Source organism: Symphodus melops (genome assembly GCF_947650265.1).
Source record: "Symphodus melops genome assembly, chromosome: 2".
In the NCBI taxonomy this organism is placed as follows: Eukaryota; Metazoa; Chordata; class Actinopteri; order Labriformes; family Labridae; genus Symphodus; species Symphodus melops.
Window position 1 is genome coordinate 13,281,984 of NC_136692.1, and position 13,152 is coordinate 13,295,135.

The 13,152-nt window shown below is 39.6% G+C and overlaps 1 protein-coding gene across 3 annotated transcripts in view; it reads left to right on the forward strand.

Annotated features, from left to right (window-relative positions):
• The window catches only part of LOC306820646 (protein sidekick-1-like), a 190,070-nt gene that overhangs the window by 165,999 nt on the left and 10,919 nt on the right, over positions 1-13,152 (forward strand). For all 3 annotated transcript variants that reach the window (XM_079338554.1, XM_079338555.1, XM_079338556.1), the window contains 7 exons: positions 2,338-2,532; positions 7,075-7,276; positions 11,131-11,234; positions 11,395-11,465; positions 12,248-12,386; positions 12,709-12,765; positions 12,870-12,971. In XM_079338554.1, coding sequence (XP_079194680.1) covers positions 2,338-2,532; positions 7,075-7,276; positions 11,131-11,234; positions 11,395-11,465; positions 12,248-12,386; positions 12,709-12,765; positions 12,870-12,971 — 870 coding nt within the window. The remainder of the gene's footprint in view (positions 1-2,337; positions 2,533-7,074; positions 7,277-11,130; positions 11,235-11,394; positions 11,466-12,247; positions 12,387-12,708; positions 12,766-12,869; positions 12,972-13,152) is intronic.

The window sequence follows — 13,152 nt, forward strand, 5'->3', positions numbered from 1 at the left end:
GATGCTTGAGCTGCTAAGCTGGAAACTGAGAGAACAGAAGGGGAGAGATAATAGAGAGGACATGTATGAAGGTGGAAGGACGGACAGGTGTGCATATGTGTGTGTGTATGTCGCACATGGGGGAGAAAGGAGCCGTGCTTGTCCTCTCAGTGGGGTCGGAAATGGAGCAGGTGAGTAATGTGAACTGTAAGGATCGGGGGGGGGACACCACTGAGTGTTACACCACTCTGTGACAAAAGGATGAGTGGGAGGGCAAAACTCTCACCCTTCCATCACACGGAGACACACAGTCCTGCTGTGTCCTTGCTGAGAAAGTGATATGTGTAGAGAGGCTGTATGTGTCTGTGTGTGTTTATGTAGATACAGATGACTGTAGTCGTTCAGCTTCTTTATAAACTGCATCATTCCTCCTTTGGTTCTCAATCCACAGGGGGACAGACACAGACAGTGGACAGAGGAGAAAACAAGTACAACAGAAGGTCCACAAATCTAATGAGGCAATAGCAGGGAGGCACTGATGTTTTCTACTTTCTATGGCTTTATGAATAAATTGTAGCCATATACGCACAAATATCCCTGTGGCAAGTACAAGCTCCATCCTAGTCCCATGCTTAATACTGATTATAGTCAAGTGGTATGTCTCGACATGAAATCCTCAAATGTTGGTCATTGCATAAGACAGTACAAATAAGAAAGGCTGAAATCATGTTGATGTATGCTGCTGTCCCACAATGCAGTTCTCAAAGGAATTGGAGGAGCTTCTTACAGCTTCACAGCATTTCCTTTTTTTCATGGCGATTGGCTGTGGAATCTCAAAGCTGAATTTTAAGGCCAATTTTCTCAATATTGTTGCTTTACTACCTGTGAGGAGAAAACCATATTTAACAAAAACTGATGATGAACTGCCTGTTATAGAAGCACACTGTAAAAATTATTATTTTAGTACAGCGAAATGAAAATAGAGAAACACATGTGTAGTCAACACATTTAAACAAATTAATGAAGTAAGAAGTTCCAACAATATATATTGTGAAAATGAAATCATGCATGGTTCACTCTTTTCTTTATACAAGTAGGAAAACGTGAAGAAAATATTACAACATGAACAGTAGCAGCTCTTAACACAGAAGCAAATTAGTGCCGCAAATCAATTCATCATTTTTCTCTCTTACTCCAATTAATGCAATCATAATCCTGCCTTTTAGTGCATCTTCAGGGTTTTTGTGAATATAACATTTTAACATACATGCAATACAAGTCAATCCACTACCATTCAAATGTGAAGTATTAATTATATCAATTAAGATCGTAGGAGAGAAAAGCCCTATTCCTCATTATGAAGTACAGGCTTTTCGCTCCGCAGGTCTCTGTTGTAGAGCGTCAGTTACCAGTTGTCACTGCTGCTGTTAGTTTTTTTTATTAACACAGACAAGTACAGTGAGCATTGAAAAGTTAGAAGTTCCCTCAGGCTCAGATGCAGCAGTAGACACTGAACAAGTTGCATGTTTTGGGTGAAAAACCGAGACCGCCTCCCTTTACATCATGCAGTCACTTTGTTATGGAGATTCAGCCTCTTGAATCTGATAGCAGCAACGTCCTAATGATATTCAGCCCAGAAGATAAGGCTTTGCTCTGACCCAATTGTTTAGATGCACCAGGATTTGTTATCTATCTGTTGTCCAATAATCTTCTACACACTGCTTTAACACTAATACACAATCAGTCCATCTGATAAGATTATCACCCACACAACCAGATTTTGTGCCGCTGAGCAGATTATCATCGTAACTGTCTCACTGTGAACCAATCACCTTTGTGGAGGTTTGTGATCGTGTGCATTTGGTGAACAATACAATCTTAATATTGAGAGCCAGTGGCCTGTAGACAGCTATGCCTGGGATGAGTGGGTTTGAGTGTGTGCGTGTGTTTGTGTTGATGTGTGTTAGTGTTATTACATGACCTACTGCACATGAAACGGAGAACAAGACACAAGATGTATATTTTATTCTAGCAGTTAGAATTCAATGTGCAGGACACTGTGACATTTCAGGTGATAGATATTCAATGACAGAATCAATTCTCTTTTTTATTTCCTTATTTATGTTTTTGGAAACACATAAATAGCTAGTGAAAGCTTGGCAGCTGCACGTATTAAATCTCGGTTTCAGTAACTAAGCCAGTGGTGCATGGCTCGACGTGGATCTGTTTCCAAACTCACTTTTTGTCATCTTTGATTCCTGTGGGCTCTGTCATCTAAAATAGGGCACAAAACCACACGCAGAAGCACACACACTAAAATCTCGGAGTGATTTTAACTGGTTTTAACTCCCTCACCAGGCTACCAGATCTCATACCGTCTGGACAGCAGGGACCCTCTGCGCTGGACCACAGTGGAGGTGGGTTCCAATGCCAGACAGTTCACCGTCACAGGACTCTCCCCTGAGCAGACCTACGTGTTCCGGCTCACTGCTCGCACCGCCGTTGGCTGGGGGGAAGAACAGGAGGCTTTGGTTGTTACCACTGAACGGAGAGGTAAAGGGCACAAAAATACAATATTGGTACGCTTACATATCTGTCTCTTTAGCCTTGCAGAGCCAAATTTGGTCAAGGGCACTACATTTATTATCTACTGATAAATGAAACCTGAGAATGATTACTTTAGTTTCGCATTGATCTCGGCCTATGAAGCACAGCTTTTTGATGATATTGAGAAATAGGCCTACTTAAAAGTTAAAATCAGGCATTCCGGTCTTTGTGATTTTGGCCTTGCTAAAGGTGGAAGGACGTGTCAAAAATGATACAGATAGAAGTGAACAAAGGTCTTATTGGAGCTGAATAACTGCTCCTTTCTTCCTAGATTCAAAATGCAGATAGAGGACAGGCCTAAAGAGAAAACAGTGTGTGCTTGATGGTCACTGATGTGATGGAGAAAACTGCAGAACATTACAGGATGCTGCACAGTGTGAAGTCTAAAGCTCTATTCAGAGTGCCGGTTCAAGGTGCAATATTTGCACCCCTGTTACATCAAATCTTCAATATGAATGCCATGTAGGTGTTATTAAGGGAACAATTTGTCACACCTCTTTGTCAGAATCCGTGATGTTCTTGTTAGTGTAACAGGAACATCACAGGGATGAAACAAGATCACTGTAAGACACTGGACTAAATGTGTGTGTGTGTGTGTGTGTGTGTGTGTGTGTGTGTGTGTGTGGGACTAGGGCACCAATACAACATACAGACATAAAGTGTAATCAGTATGAGTGATTGGGCTTTATAACAGCGAACCTTCTTCACGGTACTGTTGCAGAATCATAATCTGAGAAGAGCATATGTGTATGCAGGCACTGAGTAATGAGAATCATTTTCAAAATAATCTCTTCTTCTTGTGATTCTGTCTTTATAATAAGAGTGGTAGGAACAGACACAGAATGATTTTTATTCTAAAACCGTATTTAATCACCCTGTAAAGGACCCTGTATAACAAGTGTGCTCATTTTGTTCCTGCTAAAAAAAAGACTTCTGGACATTGCTGCATAGCTCAAGAAGAAAAATAGTGTCAGAGATGGGAAGGTTTGACTAATGGCCAGGGATTTCTCTTTAATTAACCCTCACTAAATTATTATAAGCATCATGTGTCTCGTGTTGAATTTGCACCAAAGTAAGGGAATATTCTGTCTTGTAATTCACATTAAATTGTAATAATGCATGAGGATTTAATGTGTGCTTAATAAATCAGATCAGACATGAAGTTTGGTTAATGAGCCAAGCAGGAGTGACTTGATTTATATTATTAATTCTACCTGTGCGTTTCAAAATGTTGGCCATTAGGAAGGTCTATTACAGGAGACAACTGCAATTATTTTATGGGTGTTTTGTCCTCTCTATTCCTATTAACTTCCAAATGGTCAAAGATTATATTCGGTCACTTATTTCATTTAGTAGAGCCAGTGACGGAAGAGCCTGAAAAGGTTAGCTGAAAGTTTTAGCATATTAAAATGTATGAAGTCTGCAGCGTAGATGTCTGCAGACTTAGAGGTGTAATGAGTTGTGGTTGATGTGATGTCCTCACAGAGAGGAAGTTAAAGGAAGAAAATGACGCAGGTCTTCAGCCTTGAAGCTCAGGCAGGGAATGTGCTTCTACGGCAGTGTTATGTGGTGCGACGCATGAAATCCAGTGGAAGAGTACAAATAATTCAAGAACAAGATTTTTAGTAGTGACAAGTAAAAACATTTTCTGCTGCTCTGTCATAGCACCATGCTTCATTGTGGCTGGTGAGAAATAAATAAATAGAAGGTGAGAGAGAGAGTAAGACCATTTAGTGTGTCAAAACAGAAGTTGTGAAGTTTTGTGTGTGAAGGAGAAGAGGAGAATGGTTCATAAAATAAGATCTGAAAGCCACAGATATAAAGTCTTTAAAGAAAATGTGTTGTGGTTATACTCTGTGATTATCCTTTTGAGGATGTTTAGAGGCTGCACATTTGTCCTGAACTGATCTTATATAAATGTTACTGTGAGAATAACAGACGTTTTGTAGGAGAAGCTTTCATGAACACCGACTCTGACAGACAGCTCGTGCCTGTGGTGAGATGTTGGAGACTGAAGTGTGAGTGTTACTCTCCAAGGACAGTTTTGTCTCCTGCAACCTCTAACAGTGGAAGTGTTTCCAACACAGTGACTTGACTGTTAAAGAGGTCACATTCAGGATAAGCAGTACAGGTCTTTTCCCTTCAATAAAGGTAGAAATAAAAATAAAAAAAATCTTCAGGATCAGTGATGCTTTATCTCATCTTGTCTCGACTTACCTGAATTGTAACTCTTAAGTCATGACATCATTAAATATATTGACCTTGGTCTGTTTCCCTCCTTTCAGCAATGACAGGAATTGTGTTTCTCTAAATAATAATCATGTTTTAGGACAACAGGAGGCTATTGCCCCTTATGTTTACAAGAAAAACATTGAGCCCATCAGGTGGTTTATCCTTTAGGCTCCATATAATTTTACAGCCCGTAGAGTTTAGCTAATGCCACAAGATGCACATCAATACTGCAGGTCCATCTAAGATATAAAGAACATTGATCCATGCAAGTGTTGCATCTTCAGGCTGAGCCAGTGTTTGATTTACAACAACTTTTAAACTGCAGTGTTTGTCCTCTGTGAGAGCAACATCACAGCCGTTAAGCAGCCGGATGTTTTCCAGTTTAGACTCAGGGTTATTCTTGATCAGATTCCATCCTTTAATGCAGTGTCAAATCGTCTAAAACATTTCAACATTTCTGAAAACTACTTTGCACCATATTGCTTCTTTTCTGGGCCTTTTCTGGACCTCCTGGGGTGGCAGAATCCAGCTGTACAGATAAACAGGCTTATAGAGTTTCAGGTTAGAGGTTGGAGTTTTAATGCCTGAAGGCATTGGATGTTTGAACATTGAGAAGAACCCTCCTACCAAAGTGAAATACCAATTTAAAAATGAAGCAATAGAGCCTCTAGTGTCTCATATTGCTAACGCATGAATAACTTTGGTTTAAACATAGCTTTCAGCCTTTGATATGTGTCATCCCTGATCTCTGTCTACAATGTTCTTTGTCAGGCAGCACAGAGTACATCTAGTAAAGCTAAGAAATGCTACAAAGGTCCAGATATTAACATTTAACATTGAATTTAATTCTGTTCTCTAGAATCACGATGTCAGATATTCTTCTCTGAGCTATTAGTCTGTGTGGTGCATTTTAATTGGATTGGATATCATAACATCGAGAGCATCATTATCAGGATTCCATGAGAATAGAGCTCAGTGGTTCCACTTCAGTAACATAACGACCCATTCTCAGTGTGTGAGAGACGAAGCAGCCTAATAGAGATTTCTTTCTGATGATGCCAAAAAAGACCAACTTAATCCCTCGAAAAAGAAAATCGGCGTTTTGAGTGTGTTTGGATGTGCATGTGTGTGAAGAATTTATATTTTTTAAAGGCAAAGTCCCTCGAAAGAGATTTATCTATATTGTGTCTCCCAGCTGATGATATCTAATAAGGTAAAGGCACACACCAGCATATAAAGCAGAACTCCTCACCCTACATGTCTTTTCTTGAGCTAGCACCAACAGCATCGCTTTGACATTTCTCCTGTCTGCCTTGCATAGCAGTAACAGTCATGTTAGGGCCGAAAGGGTAGCACTTGTTCAGACATTTATGAGCTAATGATCAGAACAGGATCTTAACTGTGGAAAAGAGCAAGTAGAGAACAGACAGGGTGACACAGATTGTATCAGGAAAAACAAAAGAGGGAGAAACAATTCAAAGTTAGTTGGAAGGGACTAACGATAAGAAGCATGAGGGAAGAAGGGAGGCAGACCGAATTGATGTAAATTATTTGTGATAAGGATGAAGGAGGAATGGCAAGTCTGTGTGGGTCAGTGTGTGTGTGTGTGGGGGGGGGCATGGTCTTGTATATGTGATTGAGTACATAATAAATGATCAATTAGATCCAGCCATGGGTTATGGTTTGTGTGCGCATAGGTGTAATTAATGGAGATGAAAAGACAAATTCATACACAAAGATCCACAATCTATCGAGAGATGTTTTTCTTAATGCTACAGTGGTTAGATGTCTTGTTGTAATGTGCATGTGCAGGATAAGTTATCCATATGTGTATCTTAAAGTGGTGTTATTATTTTAATCTTTTGTAATTAGTATTTTTCACATCCCTCCAAACTGTGAACATCTATAGCTCTTTATAAAGTTTATAGTTCTGATAAAGAAACCCATACACACAGATATATGTACGCATTGAAATGTTTTCATTATCATTTTGAACGACGATGAAATGATTGTATGTGTCGATGAATGTTTAGAATGCTCACAACAACACGAACGTAGTCTCACTCCATTTTGACGTTTTTAAAACAAATTTAAATCAGGCGCCATCTTCTTCCTCTACGATGCCCCTTTTTTCTTGTCATTGTCACATCACTTTACTCTCTCCCTTTTCTCTTATTTTCATAACTCCTCGGCCACTTTATACCTCCTCTAACGCTCCTCTTTTTATCTTTTTCTGCATCTTCATCATATTCACAGAGCGTCCACAGCCACCCAGAAAGTTATCTGCTCCTCAGGATGGAGTTGAATCTCGCCGTCTCCGTCTCCAGTGGGTGACAGGTAGCTCAGGTTCCTCCCCCTTGAGGTACTTCACTCTGCAGGCCAAAGAGATGCCCAAAGGGGAATGGAACACACACACGGCTGACATCCAGCACAACATGACTGGCTGGACCGTAGAAAGGTACAATTGAGCTTTCCTGGTTGACTGTTTGTTTAGCTGACTGTCTATACAAATCTTAGCAACCAGAAAGCATTTCAGTGGGCCTGTCAAACTTTCTAAACTCTATTTGTTGAGAGTTTGGAAGGTGGAAGGTGTCTTTTATTCTAAAGTAAAATCCACAAGAGCAAATAATGAATGGAATATAAGCTAGAATAAGCCGTTTATCTTAGCCTGGCAAGTTAAATACCTTACTACCTATAGAGTAATAGCTTAGCATTATGTCTATGAGAGTTTTCGTTATTTATGGGTTACTTTAAATAACCTTTTGAACTTGGAAATATTACGCTCATTTACAGTCTATGCTCTAAACTCAAAGGCTATAGAAAATACTGGAATATCCCTGTCTTCCCTTCAAGTATTTGATACGCTTAGAAGCTAATCAGGATCATATTAGAATGAAGCAGCCATCTGAAGTTACATATTTTCCTGATCATATCTATATAGCTAAATTATACCATCTTCTTTACTGAAACATTTTCATTTCGTTTTGTATTTTTAAATATCTATTTGTATTCGAAAGAAATCCACTGTGGGGAGGATACTGACCTTCATATTTCATTGAACCTCTTACCTTTTATGTAAGTCTTTAGTACAAGATCATGTATTGAGCTATAAAGTGAAAACTCAAAACCTCTTTTACAAGATTCGTGGTTTAAAAGAGATAATTCGGAAATATTAAAAAGTTATTCAGATACCTCTTTTATCAGGAACTTGTCATTTCTGAGGTCAAATGTTCTGTACCTTTTTCTGAAACGAAGGACATATTGTTAAAAAAAAAAAAAAAAGCAACCTTTGATTGGTTAAGTTGACACCATCATCTTTGTTAATTACATACCCGAAGTCCTTTGCTTAAACAGAAAGCTTTACAGCAGTGGCACCAGTATGAAAACAGAGATGTAAGTAAACTTACAGTCAATTAGGACATCTCAAGCATCCTTAGAGAAAACAGGAAAAACAAATCCACATCCTTTTTAGCTTTCTCTCTAGAGCCCTTATTTGAAATTTCTTATCCAGCATGACATGCCGGGCTTGAACTTGTTAAAACAGTCTGTAGAAAAATCTTGTGTTTATGCTTCCCTGGGGACAACACTGGACAGAGAGGGGGGGTGCTGTGAATTCTGAAAGCCAACAACAGAGAATTAGAACAAAGAGGGAAAAGTTTTTTATTTATTTAGCACACAACATTCTGATAAAGTTTTTGGAGCAAAAAAACAAACAACCCAACGAGAAGAAACACCCAGGAGAGAAGAGCAATCATAATCAACACAGGAAAGCAGAGGATCTCAGTCGCCTAATCACAAAGGCACGGCAGGAAATGCTCTCAATTTTGTAGCTAAATAACTTTGTCACTCTACCTCCATGCTTAAAAATCATTTTTTTTACTGTTGTGTTTATACTCCACCTATGTCTGTGTTGTTGTCAATTCAACGCCCCATCCCTCAGTCCCTCCATCAACTGCAAGCAATTTCTAAATTCATCAAATATGAAGCTATCTTTCCACTCTTTCACAATCATCCCCTGGAAGAGGGTGTCTTTCCATTACACCTCTTCCTTTTCTGTTTATCCCTCCATCCTCTTTTCCTGTCAAGAATCATTTAGGGAGCAGGTGATGGTTATCAGCCTAAAATACTAGTACAATTCCCCTGATAGCCCAAATAATAGAAGTATGGTTGTGCTCAAGATGTGTTTTTATTTTTTTTTTTTATCTTTTATTTCCCCAGGAATATTCCCATTGAGATAAAAAAAAAAGACTCCTTTCCATGGGAATCCTGGCCAAAAGTTTCACATTTAAAATCAAAATATCACATTTGAAATAAAATACAAGACAAAAAACACAATAAAACAAATCACAGAGCATCAATTAAACAGCAAATCAGTTCTCAGCAACTAAACATGTACATGTTTGTAGTGTCTTTGTGCATCTTGACTGTTTTTGGTGATATGATACCTGCTATCACAGGGCTGTTTGAGAAGCAGGAGATGGTTCTCTCCATGTGTCTGCATCAAGCTGTTTCAATCTGCCCCAGGGAGAGTCTATCTGCCATCATGCTGTTGCTGCTGTTGTTGTTCATCCTATCACTGAATGCTGTCATTACAGCGCTGGATGGGGGAATTAGCTTCCATCTCCACATGCTTACACTCATGCTTACTTGTTATCTTTTCTTAATTGTTGCTTTCCACCGAGACATCTTTGAAACCGAAACATACAACTCCCCGGGCCCAGGAACACAAAGTCACACACACATGCCGTACACTCACACCTTCAAACACTGTCCTTAACATTCTCCCTGTGCTGTTCGTACCCCACTTTCTTTAAGCCTGCTGCCTTTGATGTTCCATTCCTGAGATACCCACAACCCCACAGGCCCTTCTCTTGTCCATTATTATGCCTGGCTCAGTATTAAACAAGAAGACACTTGAGCAGCTCTCCCGTCGTCAGCTGAATGTCTAACTGGTCTTCTGTAGTCTCCAAGGCACTCTGTAAATAAAATGCGGACCATGTATGCATGTGTCAGCGGTGGTCAAAAGAAGTGGAATAATTTGCTGCAGATAACTCGGATATTTAATCATGCGGAAAAAGGTTCGATCAGTATTTAAAAAAAGACCTTTTCTGCTGTTGAAAAGACAATGTAAGAGCTTGTCTGTAAGACGAGGGTGGCCAGCAAGTTCTTCCAAATGTGTTAAAGATTCTGAATACTTGGCGGGATTTCATGAACATGTTTATCTCACAAAGACCACTGGCTGTTTTTTGGTGGGGGGGTCAAACATTGATTAGAAAAGCAGAGGTCCCTGTCCCCTGGCCCCAAAATCTTTGAGGCTCCCAACGCAATACGCACCAAATACAAAGACTTGCCAAGAAGTCGGAGGCCAGTGAGTCGGGGCTTGAGAAGAGTAAGAGAAGAACAAAACCACAAGTAAACAATGTAGAGCCAAAACAATCAACAGAAACTTTTTTGAAGATGTCGTTGGTGTTAGCAGTGTCTTCCACATATTCACAGTGCTCTTTGTTTAAAAGCCTTGAGTGCAAAAACATTTTTGTTTGGAGAGAAAATTACAGTTTCTTAAAAGCTTTGGCATTGTTACAAAAACATGTCTATAAATTGATATTTTCTTTCTCAGAAAACAACATTTACCTTTGTTATTGTACCAATAAACTCAATTGCTTTATACAATGTGTGTCATGTTTTATGGATATGTGCAATTCAAAGCTTTTTTACAAATTCCTGTAAGGCTAAGAAGCTCCAAACACAAGTTGTGAAACACACAGACTGAGAGAAGTGCTTGTTTGTAAGAGGAGGCAAGGCCATTTATGCCAACCTCAACTCCAGTTTATGAGAATAAATTGTTGGTACAGATAATTGTTTTCATGATTGTACTTACTTTAGGTCAATGGCTTGAGAACTGTTGGTCTTTAAGATGCTTACATTTGTCCCCTTCTTGCCCAAAATCGACCATTTCTAGGCTCCATTTGTAGCTTAGGACATGGGACTTGTGTACAAAATACATGCTATTGTAGTGCTGGGGTGTCATTGGCCCCAACAGACAAATGTAATGAATGTGTCAATTGGTACTGTAAATTGACATTCATAAGAATCATGAGTCATCACGTTACAGCCATGAATCTTTGAGCAGACATGTCCGTAAGCCTTTTTATGAATGAAACAATTTACGTACAGTAGGCCTATATTTTTCCCAAAATCTGTATGAATTCAAATAGGAATACTAATTGGTATAATCAATGAATGCTAAATATTTTAAAGCTGTCCCTCATCTTCCAGTTCCATCCCTTTATATAACTGTGTTTGTGTCCATAGGCTGAAGCCCTTTACATCTTACAAGTTCCGGATGCTGACAACTAACGATATAGGAGACAGTGTCCTCAGCAAAGAGACGGAGGCTATTACCACTCTGCAGGACGGTGAGAGACGGGGAGGACAGTTAAAGCAGGGGACAGATATAAGAAGAAGAGAAGAAAAAGTGTCTTTAAAACGTGATAGTGGAGGAAATCAACAAACTGAGAGCAAAGCTTGTCTGTCAGTTTTTTCCTCCTTCCTCACTCTCCTTTTATTTCTCTCCAGTGCCGGATGAACCTCCAGTGATTCTTGAAGTGAAACCAACAACCACTACCTCAGTCCTGGTGCAGTGGAAGGTATTTTTAGACTTCTAATACACACACCTTATACACACGCAAACCTCACAACGTAACTCTGAGTGCAGTTTAATGACCTGTGCGGGAGATGAGACCACTGGAGGCTTTTTTTTTGTGGTGTTAGTTTGTGTCTGTTTGTGTGGATACGATTATCATTATTTCTTAAACTAGACAGGGTCAGAGGGCAGCACGGAACGATCGGAGGAATGCAGAGAGGGAAGAACAAACAGACAGAGAGACTAATAGTTCTGGCTGTGCAAGAGAAATGATCAACATTTTAATGAGGATATACCAGCAGGAGTTTGTTAGAGGACGAGAGACCAAAGCTTGACCAATGTCTAAAAACAGAGAAAGAAGGGGGAAAGGAGGCAGTTTAGAGCAACAGTGACATGGGAATAGATAGTAAATACAGCCTGGCTGCTTCACTGCTTGTCACTCTTTCACTTGTTTGGAGGTGTCGTCTCTCACTCCTTCCAGCCTTATGTCAAAGCAGAGAAAGGCGATGAAAAACAAAGTCACCAGCGATTTCATCATCCTTTACAAGAGTGCCAAAACCACTGAAGCATCACTCTGTCTGTGCGGGGTTACAGCCGGACCAATCTGCTAGGCCTTTAAAGTGGACTCTGCTGATAACATACTGTTCTGAAAGCCCACCAGTGTCCTGTCAGTCAACTCACTTCACCAAGACAACAAAAATAACCACTGTGTAGGTTTTCAGAAGTTTCTATGTTAGACTTGGAGTACTAATACTTCTCTACGTGTGTTTGCTTGGATGTTTTCAGCGCCCCAGCAATGAAAGTGTTAACGGGGTGTTGACGGGATATCGGCTGTATTATAGAGAGCTGCCAGTAAACATCTCCACTTCGGCTGAAGCGGAGGTTCAGACAATCAAGAATAACGCCACAAGTGCCCTCATCACAAGTGAGTAGCAGTGATACTTCTGGTTCCTGTTTTAGTTTTTTTTGTTTAGTTTTTACCTTCAATTAAACATAATGACACTCAAAGAAATGGCCCTCACTGGAACAGAGCTTTGCAATAAGGCCACCCACTTTGCACTTTATTAAAGCAATAAAAATGTGCTTAAAAGACTTTTCTTTTCATCCTACATCCACTGAGCCTGACATCTGTATTAAATGTCTTTCAACTGTTATTTGACTGAATGACATTATAATTGTGCAGTTTATTGTTCAACTTGAAACATTTAGTGATAAGTCTCCCCTTCTTATGTATCACTCTTCTCAAGCCAAGAGCACCTTCAAGACAGTCAGCAGTGCCTCCCTCACAGAGTTTGAGTTGACGCGTAAGTAATTTATGATGCAACTAAGGTGTCATATTCATTTAAAATGACACACCTGCTTTGTATCAAAGTAAATTCAACTTGAGTCATTATTTTGTTTTTTGTAGAGCTAAATAAGTTCAAACGCTACCAGATTGTTATGACAAGCTACAACATCATCGGAGAGAGCCCACCTTCCACTCCAGTGGAAGTCTCTGTTGGAGAGGCAGGTAGGTGGAAGCAGAAACTGGTCTCAGTTTATTTTAATATTATATCAATATGTATTTAAAGGGATACTTCACCGATTTGCATGAAGCTGTGTATCATTAGAAACATGGTAGTAGTGTTCAATGGTCGTGAATCCAACCCTCATTTTGCCCTGAGACGAGAAAAATATGTTTTTCTTTGCCT